At 49.8% G+C, this 21310-nt stretch overlaps 2 protein-coding genes across 2 annotated transcripts in view; one reads left to right on the plus strand and one right to left on the minus strand.

The window, feature by feature from the left end:
- The window catches only part of klf8 (Kruppel like factor 8), a gene marked incomplete at both ends in the record, with an annotated part of 30685 nt that extends 17008 nt beyond the window's left edge, over positions 1-13677 (minus strand). Inside the window, one exon of the mRNA XM_080529133.1 lies at positions 13651-13677. Coding sequence (XP_080385259.1) covers positions 13651-13677 — 27 coding nt within the window. The remainder of the gene's footprint in view (positions 1-13650) is intronic.
- Positions 13678-14807: 1130 nt separating this feature from the next.
- rbm41 (RNA binding motif protein 41) lies at positions 14808-20299 on the plus strand (the record flags this gene model as incomplete). Its single annotated transcript, XM_080529134.1, has 7 exons — positions 14808-14815; positions 17284-17400; positions 17733-17934; positions 18149-18353; positions 18644-19179; positions 19344-19491; positions 19926-20299. The coding sequence occupies 7 exons, from the start codon at positions 14808-14810 to the stop codon at positions 20120-20122; spliced, it is 1413 nt and encodes a 470-aa protein (XP_080385260.1). The 3' UTR covers positions 20123-20299.
- Between the last annotated feature and the right edge of the window lie 1011 nt (positions 20300-21310).

Consider the following 21310-nt stretch of genomic DNA (forward strand, 5'->3'; position numbering starts at 1 on the left):
TAGAACCTATCACGATACGTATGTGAAACGGAGAGGAGAGGAGAGAGGGGGAGAGAGAGAGAGAGAGAGAGTAATACGAAGGCTAATCATGGGCGACCAGTGAGGGAATGAGAGCGAGAGAGAGAGGCAGGGAGGAGTAGCTCAGCGGAGTGTCCCTCCCTCTTTTCTCTGTTACAGACAGTCACACCCTTTTCTAGAAGCCGAGGGGAGTGGAGAGACACACACACACACACACACACTTACACACACACACACACACACAGACACACAACGCACACACACATATATACCCAGTGCCTCAGCCCAGTTCCTTAACTGAATGCCAGCATACAGCTGAGCAGAGAGGGGGGGGGGGGGGGGGGGGTGAGCAGAGCTGCAATGTGGAACTGTTTAGGCGTGGGGGTGGGGGAGGGTGGAGGGTGGGGGCAGGGGAGGACATGTGACCCAGCTGCAGTGGATTCCACAGTGAGGTGTGGCCCCCCCAATCAGCCTGGGTGTGGCTGCTGCACTCCCTACCCCTCCCCCAGTGGACACACTCACACACACACACTCACACACACACACACTCACACACACACACACTCACAGTCCTCTCCCAACAGCATTGTGGAGGGACAGAGACCCCTCTATACTCACAAACAAAGGTAAGCACTCAGCTCAATTGCGACACCTCTCCCTAGCCTAGCTAGCCACAGACTAGATAAGGAGGCAGCACGGCTAGCCTCAGGATGGCTATAGGGATGGCTCTCCCCTCCCTCCCTCCCCTCCCTTCCCTCCATCTCCCCTACTTCCTGTGCTCACCCAGCACTCTTAAGAGAGGAGAGCTGCTGCTGACTGAGGGGGCAAGGGGCTTAGTAGGGGCAGGGTGTTGTGTGTGAGCGCTATGAGTGTGTGCGTGTGTGTGTGGTGTGCGTGTGTGTGTGCGTGTGTGTGTGTGTGTGTGCGTGTGTGTGTGTGTGGTGTGCGTGTGTGTGTGTGTGTGTGTGCGTGGTGTGCGTGTGTGTGTGTGTGCGTGTGTGTGTGTGCGTGTGTGTGTGGTGTGCGCGTGTGTGTGCGTGTGTGTGTGTGGTGTGCGTGTGTGGTGTGCGTGTGTGTGTGTGTGTGTGTGTGTGTGTGTGTGGTGTGTGTGTGTGTGTGTGTGTGTGTGTATGTGTTGAGCTGCTCTCCCTGGGGACCTCACACTGTGGGGAGTTCCAGGGAAAAAAGAGGGCGGGGTGGGCGTGACCCCCCAGCCCCTCATCCCTCAGCAGGAAGTTACAGAGGGGGGGGGAGGGAGAGGGATGAGGGTAAGGAGGGAGAAAAAAAAGGGACAGGAAGGGAGGAAAGACAGAAGGTTCATAAGAGCAAGGAAGTGAGAAAAGAGAGGAGAAAGAGTGTGTGTGTGAGAGAAAGAGAGAGAGGGAGAGAAAAAGAGAGAGAGAGAGAGAGGGACAGAGGGAGGGAGGGAAGAGAGTGACTATCTGGGTCACTGCTCTCCTCTGCTGTGGTCCGTCCTGCTCCCAAACCCCCTAGCTCTGTGGCTGTGTGTCCCCACCCCGCGAGAGCGTGGGCAGAGTGTGGCTGTCTAGGACAACACACACACACACACACAAACCCATGCACGCACAAATGCACAGACGCGCGCAGGACAGAGGAGACACATAAACATAAACACATAAACACACACACACACACACACAGACTGTGCATCCACTCTAATGTCCCATCCCATCCTCTCAATGAGTCCTCGACCCTGCTCCCCCCCCCCCCCACACACACACACACACACTTCACAGCACAGTCACACAGGCCATGTCTGAATGCACCTACTGCGTTTTCAGCCTGCGAGCGTTGAAACTTTGACACTACGCGAAACTCGACGAAATCGAGTACGTATTAACCTGTCAGGATGTCCTAATAGATTTGCCGTTCCATGTTGTATGAACACATTAGCACACTATTCAGGAAGTCCTTTCCGATGTTTAGCCCCACCGTTCAACGGAGCAGGTAAGGGGCCGTGAACAACAGGGCAAAGCTACAGTCGCGTGTTTGACTTTTACGTTGCTTTACTAACTGCGTACGTTTTACTCAGTGACAGTATGTCGGCGGGTCATATGGTCGGTATGCAGTAGACACGTTGAGCAGACTTGTGTCCTTGCGTGACTCCCGTGTTGCTTCATATGGACGGTGACGCTTCTCCTCCGCCTCACGGATGATGATGACAACACCGCCGCAAATAGAATGTCACAGCCGGGGAGGTGACGGACGAGAGGACGACACAACGGAGACGTGTAGTCACATGGCATGTACACACACACACACACACACACATATGGGATGACACAGAGTGCACACATATGAGAACACATACACCGCAACCACACATTCATATAGACATATGCTATGAAGCGTTTTCAGCTGACACACACACACACACACACACACACACACACACCTGGACTCCCCCCCCTCCTGTTTCAACCCTAGTCGTCAGCGGTGGCTGTGGCCCTGCCTTTCTCACCTTTGACCTGTGACCTGTGACCCCGAGTGTGTTCTGCTCTGCTCGACGGCCTTAACGAGGAGGAAGCCTCCTAGCCTGTCCTGTGAATGAATACTGAGGACTCTGGCATCGGCCAAAAAGGGCCTAGGGTCTGTCCAGTAGCTGTCGTTTGATAAATCGTCGAGCGGCGTCGTGTTGAACTAACTAATGTAAACATAAACATTACACAGAAACGGTTGACAGCGACACCCGGGAGTGGACCGGGTGTCACGTCGTCGCTGTCAGACCACAAGCACGCGTAGCTACTGCTACATTCCACTGGGAGAGGCTGGGTGGAGGCAGACATTCGGAAAGGACCGGCTCATTGTAACGCTCGGAACGGAATGAGGAACTGCCTCGTTCTCTCCCCCCTCCTCGCCGTCGACACAAAGGCGGTAAGGTCTTGTTTGAGGCTGGCGCGTTTCCTCACAACGCCTCTTTTCTTCTCCTGAATCGAAAAGACTTGACTATTCCAGTACAGAGCAGCAGCCTATAGGTATGGACGGCTGCCAGACAGAGAGGGTTACCCGGGACATGGGGAACAGGGTCGGCCCACAGAGGGAGAGGGAGGGCCTGCAGGAGAGCAGCCCAGAGTAGCAAAGCCCAACGGCTCAGTGGCTGTTTGGTTAAACTCTGCAGAGAGGCTCACAGAGTCTGGCTGCATGGGAGGGAGAGGAGGAGGGGAGGATGAGGAGAGGACAGGAGAGGAGAGGGGGAGGGGAGGGGAGGACAGGAGAAGAGAGGAGAGGGGAGGGGAGGGGAGGACAGGAGGAAGAGAGGGGGGAGGGGAGGGGAGGACAGAGGAGGAGAGGGGAGGACAGGAGGAGAGGAAAGGAGAGGAGGACAGGAGGTGGAGAGGGGAGGACAGGAGCGGAGGACAGGAGGAGGAGAGGGGAGGAGGAGAGAGGAGAGGACAGGACAGGAGAAGAGAGGAGAGGACAGGAGAAGAGGACAGGAGAAGAGAGGAGATGGGAGGGGAGAGGAGAGGACAGGAGAAGAGAGGAAAAGGGAGGAGGGGAGGACAGGAGAAGAGAGGAGAGGGGAGAGGGGATCAGCGAGGTTGACCGCGGCCCGTTGCACAATCGTGTAACTGGAGCTTTGGGGCTGGAGTCCACTCTCACACTCACCCCGCCTGGGCCCCGGACAGGGAGGACCCCCACCGAGGGAGGGGGCCGAGGGGCAGACGCCAATATGACTGGGACGGGGCTGTGTGTGTGGGTGGGGGTGTGGGTGGGTGAAGAGGGGGGCGGGGCTGGGAGGGAGGGGGGGGGTGTGCTAGGGTCTCCTACTGCTGTGAGGAGACCAGATTGAACTGCTCTCACAGTGAAGAGTTGAGCTAAACCCCCTAACCCCTACCACACACACACACACACACACCTCCTGTCCCCCCCCCCTACTACCCCTACTACCCCCACTACCCTTGAGTACACAAGTCAAACCTTTGCCCAAATTCCATAGTGCATACTAGCACCTATGAACTCCTCTCTCTCTCTCTCTCTCTCTCTCTCTCTCTCTCTCTCTCTCTCTCTCTCTCTCTCTCTCTCTCTCTCTCTCTCTCTCTCTCTCTCTCTCTCTCTCTCTCTCTCTCTCTCTCTCTCTCTCTCTCTCTCTCTCTCTCTCTCTCTCTCTCTCTCTCTCTCTCTTCTCTCTCTCTCTCTCTCTCTCTCTCTCTCTCTCTCTCTCTCCTCTCCCTCCCTCCCTCCCTCTTCCTCTCTCTCTCTCTCTGAGGGCGTGGGGTAAGGGCGGGGGCGGGGCTGGGACGAGGTGTTCAACCACTGAGTGACAGGAGGCTTGACATGGGGAGAGGAGGGGAGGGGGGAGGGGAGGCAACAAAGCTCCCCCTCTCTGCTATGTGCCAAGGGGGGAGGGGTGTGGTGTGTGTGTGTGTGTGTGACCGGAGAGGACAGAGGAGACGCATAAACAACAAACACACACACACACACACACAACAGACACAACAGACACACATCAGACACACGCCCACACGCGCACACACACAATCACATCAGATCATCTGAACTCTGAGTCACGTGCGCGCGTGTGTTCAGGTTTGTTTTGAATGTCATGAGTGAATGACCCCCCCAGGGGCTCCTGTCCCCATTATTGTAATGGACAGACCATAATACACTACACCTCCTCTCCTCCTATAGAGACACTACACCTCTCCTCCTCCTACAGAGACACTATATACCTCCCTGCACACCCACACGCTCAAACCACACAACCAGCATACACTGCAATGCATGAGTGTGTTTCGGTGTGTTTGTAATGTGGGTATGGCTTTGTGTGCATGCATAGGGAACCAGTGTGTGTGTGTGTGTGTGTGTGTGTGTGTGCGTGCCCTGTGTGCAGTTTTAAATATGTCAGGGCTGTGAATGTGGCGTAAGAGCAGCTTCTCCCTGATGCGTGTTGCCGTGCCCTGGGGCACACGGCGTTCTGTACCGACCAACGCCATCTCTGTGTGCCCCTCTGTCCAGCATATGGCCCACCGCACTGGCAGAGAGAGAGAGAGAGAGAGAGGGAGGGAGGGAGAGAGAGAGACCAACTACACTGTCAGGGCAGCAGGAAGGAGAGCAAGGGGGAGAGACAGAACGAACGAGGAAACAGGAGAGAGGAAGCACTACTGCGTCACTCCCTCCTCCACTGTGTGTCACTAACCTCTCTCTCCCTTTCTCTCTCACCCCCCCCCCTCTCTCTGCTCACCCCATCCCCCCACATGCCCCCAAGCCAACTCCACACAGCTGGGACCTTACATGTGTATTCTCCTCTCCCGCCCCTGCTCTCTCCCCCCGCCCCCCCCCCCCCCCCAGCTCTCTCTCTCCCCCTTCCTCTCTCTGTCCCTCCCTTCTCTCCCTCTTCTCCCCCCCCCCCCCCCCTCTCTCTCTCGGATGTGGATCAGTCCACAGGCTCTTAAAGCGACAGACCCTGCCAGGCCCTGCCTCTGGGCTCTCTCCCCGAGCCTGGGTGATCCCTACCTAGTCTCTCCTCAGCCCCTTGAGGGGCCCCTTGGAGCTGGGGCTGGAGAGAGGGGGCTTGGAGCTGGGGTTTGGGTTTGGGATGGAGCTGAGGTTGTGGTTGAGGCTGGGGGGGGGGGGGGGGTTGGGCTGTGGCTGGGGTCAGAGCTGCGGCCTGGAACTGGTGTTGCTGCTGGGGGGATACAGCTGGGGTAAGGATAAGACTGGAGCTGGAGAAGGGGCCCGAAGCTGGGGGCTGGAACTTGGGGATAGGGCTGGGACTGGGGGCTAAGGACAGACACTTGAGGTGGGACTGGATTCAGAAACTTCGGGCTGAGGCCGGGATGCTAGGAGTGGGGCCTGGAGAGAGAGGCTGGAGAGAGAGAGGCTGGGGCTGGAGAGAGAGGCTGGGGAGAGAGAGGCTGGGGCCTGGAGAGAGAGGCTGGGGCCTGGAGAGAGAGGCTGGGGCCTGGAGAGAGAGGCTGGGGAGAGAGAGGCTGGGGCTATAGGAGTTGGGGGTTAGAGCTGGGTAGAGTATGTTTCAGACTGAGAGTGTTCTCACACACACACACACACACACACACCCCTCAGTGCCTGGGTCTCTGTGGCAGAGCTGGCAGACAGACCCACTCAAACACAGCTGACGACCATCCTGCCGTAACAGGAAGGGGTGGAGCAAAGGGGCTAGAGGAGCCGATGAACAGAACAGGGTTCTCTGACAGGGGTCAACATGGATCATGAGGCAACGTCAGACTGTCTGACCTGGTGCTGTGCTTTTGTCTGTGACGAATGAGAAGGAGCGATATCATGTAGGGAGAAAGAGACAGAGAGAAAGAAAGAGTGTGATAGTAGCAAGTTAGGAGGAGTGTGTGTGTGAGAGAGAGAGAGAGAGAGAGAGAGAGACAGACAGACAGACAGACACACACAGACACCGACACACAATAACTCCAAACACTCCTTCCAGGATTGCAACGTCACTTTAGTATTATTCACTTTGTCACTCAGATACCAAAACAAAACACTATGTATTGTTTTCTGTCTTAAGGAGTCTTGTTCACAAACAGGAGGTGTCTGTACACACACACACACACACACACACACACACACACACACACACACACGCACACGCACACACACAGGGGAACGCCTGGGAGTGTCTCCCTTATGGTTGGCACAGCAGGAGAGAGGTTGCTGGGTCTTATCTCACCACACCCTGCTGACGTAAGGTTGGTCACCACTTCACACACACCCTCTTATCCCCACACACACACACAAACACACACACACACACACACACACACACATATATACACACATAGACAGACACAGACACACCCTAAATAGGCCTTGCACTCTCTTATCCACAGACACAGAACCACCAACATACATATATACACACACACACCCTTAAGACCTGGTCTAACCTTGGTTGTGGTCAATGTACAACCCCACATACAATTCAAGGTCCTACACCTCCTACACTCTAACTTTAAGTCACACGAAAACACATTATAACACACACACACACGGAAATGCACACGCACACACACACTTTCTACAATCCGCCACAAGAACGTCTGTACAGCAGAACTCTCTTTTCTTTGAACTTCAAAAGAATCTTCTTTGACGCCCCGCTTTTTTCCCCCCAATAGCAATGTTTATCTAGGCAGACTCTCTCTCTCTCTCTCTCTCAACACCCTGCCAGTCACTCTGGATGTGGGCAGATTGACACTGTAGACCCCGCCGTTGCCAGGAAGGAAGCTGTTCGCGGCTTGTTCTAGAGACAGCTCCACTCCTCTCTGTGTAGCAGCAGTAGTGTGGGGCTGGGGAGGGGGGGGGGGGAGGCTGCCCTCATTATGGTACTGGGTCAGACCAAAGAACACAGAGGCAGGCTCCTTCAACTCAGGGCTGGATTCACTCCTGAATGCACCTGGATGGATGGACGGACGGACGGACGGCCCTGGGGGTGTTTGGTTGGGTAGGCTTCTACTGTACGCGAGGGGAAAACAGGCGACGTGTTATGATAGTCACAGTCTGACACGTGACAGGCGAAACAACTGTTCAAAAACCCTGAATCTCTTTCAGTTCCTTCGCTCCTTCACTCACTCTGCCCTACTAACAGACGCAGAGCTCTGAGCAGCTTACACCAAGCTCCTAGCATCAATACCCACACACAGTCAGTCGCTCACACACACACAGTCTCTGGCACACACAGTCACACACCCACACACCACTCAGACACACCCTCCCCACCCCAAACCACCCCACCCCCTCCACTCCTCCTCTCTCTTTTCACTGTGGCCCGTTTGGCAGAGCTGCAGGGGTTGCTATGGGGACAGGATTCTTTCCCTGGTTAATGATTGTGGTGCAATGGTTGGGGGTCACTCCATGGTAGGGGGTCACTCCGTCACATCAGACCTAATCTGAGAAGACATGGACAATATCCTTACACCCCCGACACCCCCCCCCCCACCACACACACACACACACAACCTACCCCACCCCCTCATCATCCACCCACCACACACACACACACACACACATACACACACACCGACTCACACAGACGACCTCCACAAACGCACACATTCCAGTAACAAGCGCCCATTCACATTTACATTCATCCTCCACTAACGAACTCCCTTACTGCCTCCAAGCACACACACACACACACACACACACACACACACACACAACTCAGATCCCAGAGCTGCTCTCCCGACTCCCTCCCCCTTCTCCACCCTCCCCACCCAGCCCCTCATCTCCACCATCTGACAAAAAAAAAAACACTTCCTTTGCTCAGAGCTAACCACACAGCCAGCCCCCTCCACACCACCCCAACCCAGCCCAACTCCCTCACAGTTCTCAGCTCCCCTCTGCCTGCCTCCATCTCTTCTACCAGCAACACACTCACTCACACACACACACACACATCCCACTTACGTTCCTCAGAATCCTTCTGCCAGCAGCTCCCACTAAGTAAACCTTCTACAGACTGATAATATCTGCAGCGTCTGTCTGTGTGCGTGCGTGTGTTGCTACCGTTCTCTTTAAAGCACCCACTATTCTGACACACGGCAAAGTTAATATGAGGCCTAGACCTCAACACAAGTCTATTCTCAACATCCTACACCACAAGCCCACTAGACAAGACTGGGTATGACCTAGTATCACATCGTTTCCTGTAAGGCGCAGCCATAGCAGGCCTAACCTGTCCTGTACCCCACTGCGGAGGAGTCTAGCCTCAGTCAAGAAAGAAAACGTTTCGGGAGTTCACAAAAAAAAAAGTGGACAATCCAGAACGAGAGAGATCCATTATACTCTCTACTATTTGAAAATGTCCTGTTCTGTTTGGCAGATAATCGTGCTTATTTTCAAGTAGGCCTAACATTTCCCCCATGTTATCGCTTTTTTTTCCATTTTTTTCTTGTTTTTGAGAGCTGACTTTTTGCAGTGTAAGGAATGAGAGAGGGAGGGTATCGATCCACCTTTATGGCTGTAACAAATGACGAGCTCCAAGCAGGTGATTCACTGTTGACACATATTTAATTTACACCACATCGTTGCCACATAGGCTTTAATGCAGTATGCTACCCCTGGTCAGGCTGATATGTAGCCTAGAGACACTGGGGCCCAGTAAACAAGTATATGATCAGTGTTGATCCTGAGGAGGAGAATTAGACCCCGGGCAGAAATAAACACTAACAGGCGTCAGAGCAACAGCCACTGGAGTCACCAAGCACCGGAGCAGGACAAGAACCCTTTAATGTTTTATTACTCAACCTTAGTGGACCATAAAAACACAGGCTATCCCACTTTATCCCATATCACACATGGGAATACACAAACCAGTCTCTCACCATACAACAAACCCAGAGAGAGAAAGAAGAAGAGAGAGTATGAGTGTGTGCATGTGTGTGTGTGTGTGTGTGTGTGTGTGTGTGTGTGTGTGTGTGTGTGTGTGTGTGTGTGTGTGTGTGTGTGTGTGTGTGTGTGTGTGTGTGTGTGTGTGTGTGTACTGACAGGCCAACACCTTGACTCCTGCTCTCGCTCGCTCTCTCTCTCTCTCTCTCTCTCTCTCTCTCTTTCTCTCTCTCTCTCTCTCTCTCTCTCTCTCTCTCTGTGTTTGTGTCTCTCTCTCTCCCCTGTCACCTCCTACCGCATACAGAGCCTCTACATCCTCTCTTGTCAGTCAGTCGCTACCTGAAAGCAACACAACAGAAGCAGGCAGCTTGAGCTACGTCTTGACACCTTGACAGCGACAGAAGACCCCAATGACAGACAAAACAGCTGGGTCAGGCGAGCTGTTCGGTTCAGGAGTCATGAGCACCTCTCCTTTTCTCCTCGCCATGTTGGGGCGTGGGAGGCGAGTGTAGGGAGGGGCAGGAGAGAGGGAGAGGAAGGTTCTAGGCGTGTCTCAGGACTCCAACAGCACCCACCCGCAACCAGACGTGCCCAGCCCCAGGCCGGCCCGGCTTATAAATGGAGCCCTGGGCCTAAAAATAGACCCCTCCGCCCTGAAGCAGGACAGAAGCCGACCGTCTCACAGACTAGAAAAAGACACGGCGACACGGTTGACAGCACCCGCTCCTCCACCCCCCCGCCCCCCCCAACTAATACATGTCCCTGGGACACCATCCAACCTGGGCCCTCTCCCACCACACACACCCCCTGACTGCCCCAGGCCCACACAACAAACACACCTGTCTGTCGTTCACGTACGACCCTAACCAAAATAAAAACCTCTCACCTCTACTTAACCCATGTGACGACGACAACACCACCAATCTCCCCCCCCCCCGCAGCCTCCCCTCACCCCACCCGCCCATCTCGAGTTCTCTCTAACGACCACAACTTTCACGCACCCTCATAACCAAGGTGGGTGCCAAGGTGGTCTGTTTATGCGGTGGTCAGACTGTTGTTGTTGTTGTTGTCTTTTTTCGGTGACCCAACACAACAGTGTGCCATTGTGGAAACAGCCAGACCCCCAGGCTGTCCAGCTCCCACCTACCGGCACAGACAGGGCCCGCGGTGAAGCAGCGCGGTGGTACTGTCAGTCGCTGTCCCTCCTCACATGTCCGCCCGACACCTGTGGCAGGTGGGCGCCTGTGGACTGGACACACACAGGAGATGGCTACTGCATGGAACCAGTTTCGGCAAAGTTTGACCACTACTGTTAATCATTGGCTTAGGCTAACGTCTGGCACACCCTGAGCGGAGCAACGCGCACACGCACGCACACACACACACACACACACACACACACACACGCAGACAAACAAACAAACGCTGGCCTCCAAATGACAGGGCCTCTCCTTCCACTCGCTCACCAACATGAGGGCCAACTGAGGCTGCTGCCCTGCACAGGAATGTGTCACAGTCCCTGCTTATAGATTATACCTCTAGAGCTGGGCTAATCCAAGCCCCACACACACGCATGGACGGACGCACGCACGCACACACGCATAAACAACAAAAAGGGAGTGTGCTGTATAATCTCATGTGTTGCAATGACATCACACGTGTCATCATATCTAGTGCAGCATATTGTCCGACAGAGGTGAATGTTCAGTGATAATAGAAATAGATTTTTGTCTCACTGAAAAAAAACAATAAACAAGGTATCCCAGGACTAATGCAGGGGAGACATTGACACATGATGTCTGTCAACATGGACTCAATATTCAATCATTCATCTTGGATGACAAGAAACCCTGATTGACAGAGAAAGCAATGAGAGGTAATGATAAGATCTCATGAATGATGCAAAATGACATCTAAGACCAGGCTGGAGGATGGTTTTACCTGTCCCCATGTGCCTGACTTTTGCACTTTGACCCACACTGGCCACTGCTACTGAATCTGAACGTGACCCACAAATGAGCGCCTCTAATGGCGCTTTTCCATTATCGGCCCGGCTCGCTTCGGGTCGGCTCGCTTCGGCACGCTTTTGAACAGTTCTGGTTTTCCACTATACACAACAGACCAGGAACGAGTAGGAGGAGTAGGAGATAGTAGGCGGAGTTACACGGAGTTACGCGTCATAAAAGCGCGCCATGGTGGTGACGTATATTTTCACGAGACACAACACAGCCACAACAACAGCGACATGGAGGAACTTGAAGCTATCGTATACTTTTTCCTCGGCATGTGGTATATTATTAACCGTGGCTTTTTGGAGAGAAAGAGAAAGAGAGAGAGGAAGCTATGTACACATAATAAAGTCATGTTTTTTGAACCCTTAAAACCACTGCCTTCACTTGTCTGCTTTATGAACTGTAGTATCATTGTGTGCCGTGTTATTCACGGACAAACACGGTGCCCGGAGGCACCCTTTGCGGGTTAATAACTGTGATCTACCGTGGGTTAGGATAACAATTCCAACGTGTCCGGATAGGGGAGAGGACAGGGAATCTGAAACCATTTGAATGGTGTCGATACGACACTGTTATCACGGTTGACACAGCGCGGAGCGAATTCCCTGGTAGAAATGGTCTCTCCCCCCGCTGATATCCTCCATGACGTGCTGCTGCTTAGAGCAGCGGTGAACTCCCGGTTCATTGAGTTTACGGTTAAAAGCATATCTTCTCGGGGTGTCAGCGCGGTGGTTAAGGGCTCAAAATGACCGTATACCGATGGTGAAGTTAGCAAATGAGTATTGTGTTTCTACCACCTCCACAGCCGGTGTTATTCACGGGCAAAGACGGTAAACGGAGGCACCCTTTGCGGGTTAATAACTTCGGTTTACCGTGGGTTAGGATAACAATTCAAACGTGTCCGGATAGGGGAGAGGACAGGGAATCCAAAACCATTTGAATGGTGTCGAATCTCCTACACTCCTATCACAGTAGACACAGCGCGGAGCGAATTCCCTGGTAAAACGTTTCTCTCCCCCCGCTGTCAACGGGAGTTTGAACCAGCAGGCGCGGTGCTGCAGGCAGCAGCGGGTGAACTCCCGGTTCATTGAGTTTACGGTTAAATGCATAACTTCTCGGGGTGTCAGCGCGGTGGTTAAGGGTATACCGATGATGAAGTTAGCAAAGGAGTATTGTGTTTGTACCACCTCCACAGCCGGTGTTATTCACGGGCAAAGACGGTGCATAATAGCGATTTTTGTGTTATGCTTGTTGTAAATAAAAGTTCTATGATGCATTGAAATGACATTAAACTAAGATAATACGATTGGTCAGCATAATTTTTCGAATCTTTATTAATAAGCTATTACAGAAACTGTAGTGACATTTTCCAAGAGCGAATGTGGTATTTAAAGATGGCGGTTAGCGAAGAAATCTATGAACATGGGATGACGATTTCCATTGGCCAATCAACGGTGTGCAGCGTCATACGTCACACGCAGCCTGGCAAAAAGGTTCCGGGTCTCAAAAAAGGTTCCTGGCATCGATGGGTAGCTAAAGAAGCGACCCGACCCGACCCGACCCAGGCCGACAAATGGAAAAGCGCCAAAGAAGCAGGCCAGCCCGGGCTGACCCGGGTCAGCCCTCTAGTGGAAAAGCCCCATAAAAGTAATGCAGTGTTATGGGGCACGAGACGCAGCAGGGTCCATGTACAGTGTCGCTCGTGGCAGTACACCTGGCTCGTTCCCAGGGTTCCGACGAGAGCGAGCGCTTCTGTCCCTTTAAGGAACTAAGATGGTGTCCTGCGAGCTGCAGTTTCTGCGTTTCCTTCCTGCCTCCTCGCATATAGAAGATCACAGTACACTTTAAAAACCCTGCTGTACCCCCTGGGCTCGCAGAGACAGAAAGCGGACGAGAGTGAGAGACAGACACACATAGGCAGAGAATGCAGATCTTGCCCCGTTTCAGTTTCCACAATCAGCGCATTATGACAGCGCAACATTTGGGGGAACTACAGTTTGGAGAGAGAGAGAGAGGCAGGCAACGGAACTGCCTAGGGTCGATACTAGGATCTGCGATCGAGCGACCTCACTGAGTCCTGCGACAGTCACCTAAGCTGAGCTGTTATTCCCAGTACCGTTGCTTTAGTTGGCCAGCTGGGCTTGCAACACTCCAAACAACAGTAGCATGCCTCCCTCCTTGTCAGTCACTGTCCGATTCGGTTGAAATACATTGTCACATGTTGACAGTACCGTATCATTTAAATGTCAGGCGATTACAGCAAGTACAGGTCAAAGTCAACAACGGTCAAGACGGGACTTACTTTCTTGGAACGGGTCTCCGTGTGCATCTCGGTAGCTAAGCAGGGGTGCAGGGGTGGAGTAGAGAGGGGGGGGTCGATCGGGCGGGGTGGGTGTATTTGAATAATAGTGATCTTTATTCCACCTTTCCGATCAATTATTGGGAGAAAGTATTCGTTCGGATGTTCTTTGAGATGATATCCCCGCCGTTCGACTACTATCCTCTTGAATCCTTCCCCTGAGTGTATCGGTGTGTTGTTGCCGTGTTCAGGGTTGGGCTCTCTCTCTCTCCGTTTCTCCTCCGCCTCTCCCTGCCTGTGACCCCACCCTGCGTCCCCACCCCTCAACTCTGTCAATCAGAGGCTATGCAGCCCAGCCGCAGAGCTGCCCGACCCAACAGCACACGCCAAACTATCCCCCCAAACCCGGCGCACACTGTAAATTCGCATGCATTTGTGGTCATGCATCATGCTCATCCATGTAGCTATACTAGTGTAAAGGGAACACACCCATGTCACTTAACCTAATGACGTAAAGTAAGTTGTAACGGATGTTTCAGGCTAATTGGGATGGGAACACCGACACTTCAACATGAGAAAGGTGTACACCTGAGGATTTAAGTATCGCAATACTATGTAATTCTTTATAATAAATATAATTGTGCATGTATTTTAATTCAGGCAATAAAGGTCCGTGTTCATTACGTGGGGGTGGAGGAGGGTGGGTGTGAGATGGCTTTTAGCGCCACACCCTCTTTCGTGACGTAGCAAGGGTGTGGCACATGAAATCATCCCCAGTCTTTTCTTAAAGAGATAGTCCACTCAAACTCTCAACGTACCTTTTTATGAATATCGATTTCATGTTATAAAATATGACAATGGTTTTTTTAAATCACCTAGAGCTTGCTTTTACCTCTGTGAGTACCTATTATTACACGCTTGTAGGCAGAATTTGTTTTCAAGTCATGTTTTTTTTCTAAACTAGACCTTAGCCACACAGCTGAGTGGGGATAACATGTTTTATCCTCAAATGCTCCTTCTCTAATTCACATAAATCTATTTCTATTGATTAAACAATTATTCTCTGTCTACTGTGTTTGGACTGTGTGAGAGCTGGCACGGTTTCACTACATTTCCCAGGATTCCACACGCGCTCCGCACAGGAAGAACGACACGGAAACATGCGACGGTAAACAACATTATCTGTAATCAGTCTCACATTAATATGAGCTATAACGGTTCTTTTGCCGCAATCTAACCGAATTTTATCGATGTATTTAATCATTACGTGAGTAATGTTGTCCAATCAGAATCTGTGTTTTAGCTAAGCTAATGCGTGTCAGCCACTATCCATTACGCTATGCACTGAAGGCACATGGCCACTTGAATGCGTTTGCATGTCTCAACCAAAGAGGGTCTTAATTAATCACATATTGTACAGTATAGCTAGCGTTAATCACATATTAATAATAATAATAATATATTAATACATATTAATCACATATTATATTATAATCACATATTGTACAGCTAGCGCTTTTCACAAGTGCATAATCACTTAAATTGTGCTTCACAAAACTTGCTGTAGTGTAGACCCCCATGAGATCAACGCATTGCAACAATGAATTGCTGCCGCAACGCAATTCACAAACTAGTTGGAACCGTTATTCTCTAAAGGTGGCCGTTCTCAACAGTGACCTGACCCAATGTGCCTATCAGGGTTCGAGTTATGTGGGAGCCAATGGGAGCTGAGCTCCCATAGAGATGGTCTGAGGCTCTCTGAGCTCCCATGAAGGCAGTAAAATCAAAAATCTGTGGGGGTCGCTAATAATACATTACCACAACTATTATTTGATCAAAATGTCAATGTAATGAATATTATTTAATTTATATTATAAATATTGTAAAATAAACACGTTTTCCAAAAGAACTACGCGCACCATTAATCTCCTGTGAATGACAGTATGCCTTTGACTGCCTGCACTTCACCACCAAGACACCATGGGGCGCAGTAGAATATTGTGCATTGATTAATCAGCTGTGCGGTAAACCGTTGGAACACACAGTGCACAGCTGATTAATCAATTAAACCAATAGAGTGAGACACCAGTTGCCTTTCAGGAAGTAGTGAGATCGTGCACCTAGCCTATTATTGAGAAGCAAACATTCATTCATTAGCTATACAGGAGTATATACAATACATACAGTAGTAGCTACCATGCCGCCCAAAAAAAGGCCACTGCTGCCGACCGGGTCATCAAGCCTAGACAATTTCGGGTTTTTATCAAAGACAAATTTGACCCTCTCCCGTTCATCCAATCTTGGATAAAGAAAGGACATCGGACGTCAGCATCATGGGTTCCAGGACCGCGACCGCAGCCTACTGAAAACAGACCACTTTGGTCTATCTTGTCTCCGTAAAGGTAAGGTGGCTTTTACTTTTTACTAACCTAATGTATTTTTCGCTCCTTCTGTATAGCAAAAATAACACAATTATTGGCCGAGATACATGTGTGACTATCGCTTTTATAGCTGTTGTTTCATGTGGGGCTGTTGATGTGGTGAAATGAGTAGCCTGCAGCTGTAGCGTCAGGATATGTTGGGATTTGAGGATGAGGATGATGTTTCGGTACCGGTACCGTTTTTAAAGTATCGATTTGTCACCGGTATCGAATAAAACCCAAACTGTACCCAACCCTAACTATATGTTTACATGCCAACTAATTAGCTAATTCATTTTCTGTCATTTAGAGCTGAGGGGAGCAACAGAGAGACGGACAACAGGACAGCAACAGAGAGACAGACAACAGGACAGCAACAGAGAGACAGACAACAGGACAGTAACAGAGAGACAACGGGAGAGGAGAGCAATAGAGACAGAACTGAATGCACTGAACCTTTTTTTAATTCTTTGCATTATTAACACTGTTGTGTTATTGTGTTATTAAAGTGTTTAAGTGTTTTATGGTAAAGCATTATGAGTGGTGTGTGTGTGCAGGGTGCTCGTGAGTTGTATATTTTGGGGAGGGGGGAGGCTTGTGTATGGGGGCAGGGGGGTCCTCACACAAAGGAGTAGCCTAGGGCCACTGACCACCTTAATCCGCTACTGCCTATAGCTAATTAAAACGTGTAAGTCCCATCGCTGTGTGGGCATGATTCGCGCGTGCATGAGAACATTTCGCACTGTTATTTTGGAGACCCCCACAGAGTTCAGCTTATAACTCGAACCCTGGTGCCTATGATGTGATTCCCATCACAGAACAGGGTATCCGCGGTGTCTTGAAAAGTATTAAAAGTTGATAAATAAATTTTGGAAAAATCAAGACCCTTAATAAGTATTAAAAAGTCCTATCACGATTTTATGAGGTCTTCAAGTTGAATTTTATATTTTTCTGAATTAGACTGTCCAAAGAGTTTGAGTCCTAAAAACGTTTAATAAAAGTGTGTGACTTTATTAGTTTTATTAAAAAACAAAGATGAACTGGAAATTCTGTTGTATGATAGTGGTCTAGTCTATTGCAAACTAAAACTGTTAAGTTAAAGGTGTCACTGATGTGAACGGTTACAGCTTGAAGTCTGGTTAATATTCACAAGGTCTTTAAAAAGTCTTAGAAAGGTATTGAAATGAACCTCAAGATTCCTGTATATACCCTGCAGAATCACCCGTCATGCGTGTGAGGATGGCCCAGTTCTGGAGGAGCAGGAGACAGAGGGCCAGAGGCAGCTACACAGCCTTCTCCTGCAGCAGCTGGACACTGACGTCAACATCGACAGGTGAGACTCCTTCATGCAGTATTATCACACGTCAATGGAGTCTAGACTCTAGAGTCATTGCACACTCATTCTGATCGTCTTATTTTACAGCTTTGCAGTTGCAACTACAATCAACATAGTTTAAACTGTACAAAGCTATATTTACACCTCTATTGGTCCTGTTTTCAGGGTCCTTGTTGAGGTTGGCCTTTTAACAGGTCTGCTCACTTTCCAATCAAGACGTATGAATAAAAAGACTAATCACAACATAAGAATAGAATGACTCCCACACACCGTTTCTGCTTCGATTATTTACACAGAGATCGACTCAGACTTCTCCTTTATTGTTACAGCTGTGTGGCCAAGAGGAAGTGCTTTGCTCCATCTGCCCTGTACAAGCCGTTTGGGGAGCAGGCCGCTGGGGTGAGGAGCCTGTCCCAGTTCCAGGCCCTTCAGGATGGGGAGAAGGAGCAGGCCAGCCTGAGAGAGCTGGGTCTCACCGACCCTGAGATAGAGCTCTGGAGGAACAGAGACGCACCGGAGAATACTGAGAAGGTGAATGCTGCTTGTTGTCGCTTACCAGTATGACAAGATATTTAGAATCTACAGACAAGATGTGTGGATTATCAAACACTTCTGAATGGAATAGCAGAACCTGTCTTTGAATGAAAGACTGTTTGGGTCGTTGTTATTGAGTGATTGACCTACTATGAGCCTGTGTGGGATTGTCGTAGCTAATGATAACAACCAGCCTTGTTGTGTTCCTCAGGACCATGGGGTGTATGCAGCCCCCGGGGCGAGGGATCAGCGCCTACAGGTGGTCAGGGACAAGATGGAGGCCAGGGAGGAACTCCTGTCCCGGCCCCAGCGCTTCGCTGCTAGCCGACCTCTGTCACGCAGAGAGATGGAGATAGAGCAGGCGCTGTTCCACGGCAACGATCGCCTGGGATTCCTCACTGCACTCTATCACCAAGGTGGGATGGCATGCTCTGAATGCAAGTGGTTATTGTATTTTATTTAGCTAAGCTACAAGTTGAACACAAATAGAATCGACTATCTGTTTTTCTTACTGACATTTGTAATATCAAAACGGTCATCATGTTGTCAACACATGACATGTTCAAAAAAACATTATTAAGCCTGCTCTATCAGACTGACTTCCTGTATAATAAGTTATGTAAATTACCCTGTAACTATCTAGTTACTACATGTAAACATGGTATACTTAGTTACCACTTTCACGCTTACTTTTTTGTCCTTACAGAGGAAGATACTCAGTCTGACCAGCAGGGGTCATCCTCCACAGACCCCCTTGACTCGCTCTATAGGGATGTTCTGAATGAGGGAAGAAAACAGACAACTTTATCACAGGACTCTGAGGTGAAAACCACAGGAGACTCATACCTACCTCAGCCCCAACTAAAAGGGGACTCTTACCAATCACAGAGCTTGTGGAAAAGCACTGACCAATTACAGGACCAGATTGGCTGTCAATCTGAGCGCCTGGGTGGCAGGGACAGAGACTCTGACCAATCAAGGTCAAGTCTCGACGCTACAGGCCAATCACAGCTACAGGACAGACTGGATCATAGACAGTTGGCTGCTCCAAAGAAGATAAAAGTAAGCCAACCAATCGGCAGTCTGTGTGGAGGTATTAAGGCGGTGAAGGGGGGCCTGCTGACTGTGAGAGGAGAGATCAAGGATATTTCAGATGAGGAGATTCTGGATAATCGGGAATCAGAGGAAGGGATCCGGAACATCCCACGGTTCCAGAACTATCAGCCAGGGGAACCATCAAAGGTAGGGTCTCGGCAAAACAGTAAACAAACATGTGACGTAATTTCTGATAGACACAGACACTTGCTTGTTCTTAAGTCATTGATCATGCTTTGTTGAATTCATCATGTGTTAGAGATAGTGTTAGTTAACTTAATATCTGTGTTGGTCCTTATGGCTCTCCGTAGGTGCTGTGTGTGAAGAATCTGAGTGCGCAGGCGTCTGTGGCCCAGCTGGTGGCGCTCTTCTTCAGGTTTGAGAGGGACGATGGGCCACCGGTGGTCTACCGTCTGCTCACGGGCAGACTCAAGGGACAGGCCTTCATCACACTCTCAGGTAACACAGTGACTGAGCACTCTCTCTCTCTCTTCTGAGCACTCTCTCTCTCTCTCTCTCTCTCTCTCTCTCTCTCTCTCTCTCTCTCTCTCTCACACACACACACAGGCACGCACACACACAAGCTCTCTCACGTAGGCTCACGTTACACACACATTCTCTCTCTCTGCAGCTACGATGACCGAGGCTCGCTGAGCTCTCTCTCTCTGTCTCTCTCTCTCTTACCCCCCCCCCCACACACACACACACACACACACACACACACACACACACACACACACACACACACACACACACACACACACACACACACACACACAAACACAAACTCTCTCTTTCTTTAATTACTGATAAGTACACAAATTCATATGTTTGTAAATTGTATCATGTGTACACATAAGATATAATAACATTGTGTTATAATGTTCTTCTAGACACGGAAACCGCCCAAAAAGCCCTCAAGCTGGTTAATGGCTACAGGTTGCTAGGGAAACCTCTGGTGATCGAGTTTGGCAGAGAACGGAGGGATGGGGAAAAACAGAGAATGGAGCAGGAGAAACAGAGAGAAAGTGAACCATCTCACTCTGACAAAGGCACAGACACAACAGCTTCAGTCCAGGCAGGGTCATGAAGTAGAGACTGAACATGTTGGGGGAAAAGACTAGAAGTCTAGTACTGCTGTTGGACACTCCTGGCCTGGTCACTGTGCCATTGTCCTTTCACATGTCACACGCTTCATCGCCACTTTTCATACGTCAGAATAATTGTCCACAATTCACACAAGGAGGAGCCTGGCCATTAATTTGTGGGGGACAACATGTTGACTGTACCCTTGTTTGTTTTTGTAAAGGTCAATAAAAAATGTATTGATTTGTTTTGTATTTTGTCTGAATGCTGATGTTCTTTATGTATAAAAGATGAAACGTCTATGGAATGTGAGCTGATTTTCAGATCTCTGAAAGTGGTTTCCTTTTGCGTGTCATTTGTCCGGTGGTCACTAGATGTCGCTCTACTCCACTGCATCACTGTATGCCTCACTGTTTAATCACACACACAGGCCTGGCATTATCCCTGTGTATGTTTATGTGTCCAATTTGAATGCCTAGTATCTAACTAGTGTATAATGAATGCTGAGTGTGTTCCACGAAGAAATGCCTCCTGGGTCATGTGTTTGTATAACGAGACCTATAATAAGCCACCATTGTAGTACATTTAGTTCATGTGATGTTTTGTATATGACACTAGGGGGCAGACTATAGCTACATCAGAGAGTATTGAATGACATCACCTCATGAAACAAAAAAGGTATATGACTGGTACAGTATTTTCATAAACCAAGGCCATAGTCAGAATTCAGTGGAAAAAACAAGATGAGAGATTTACCTCTATATACTGAAGTCAAGAACATAGAAAAGGTCAAAGAGGTCATGTGACCCACCTGTTCACTCTCGAACAGTGTCTGAATGGAAGGCATGTTCATGCCCTGGGGAGAGGATGTGGTTTAGCTTGTGTTAGTTCTTCCCACAAACAGACAAGTGTGTGTCAGTTGGAGGACATTGCTCATTCATTGCAGTTATCTCTCTGCATGTTCAGTGTCATTTAAGGAGACATTGAACCTCAACGGGTTCAGTTTACTTCCCACCTATGCAAGGGGATATGGGTCTTGTTTCTTGAATAATATGTACAGTCATGTGAAAAAATTAGATGATGAAATCAAATATGAAATATTTCGTTATTCTTTAAGAAATATGGACATATCAATATTTTATCTTCTTTCAAACAATATCTATCGATAAAGGTGATGTAATCGAACCAAAAA

This window comes from Nansenia antarctica (assembly GCF_963989245.1).
Source record: "Nansenia antarctica genome assembly, chromosome: 4".
In the NCBI taxonomy this organism is placed as follows: Eukaryota; Metazoa; Chordata; class Actinopteri; order Argentiniformes; family Microstomatidae; genus Nansenia; species Nansenia antarctica.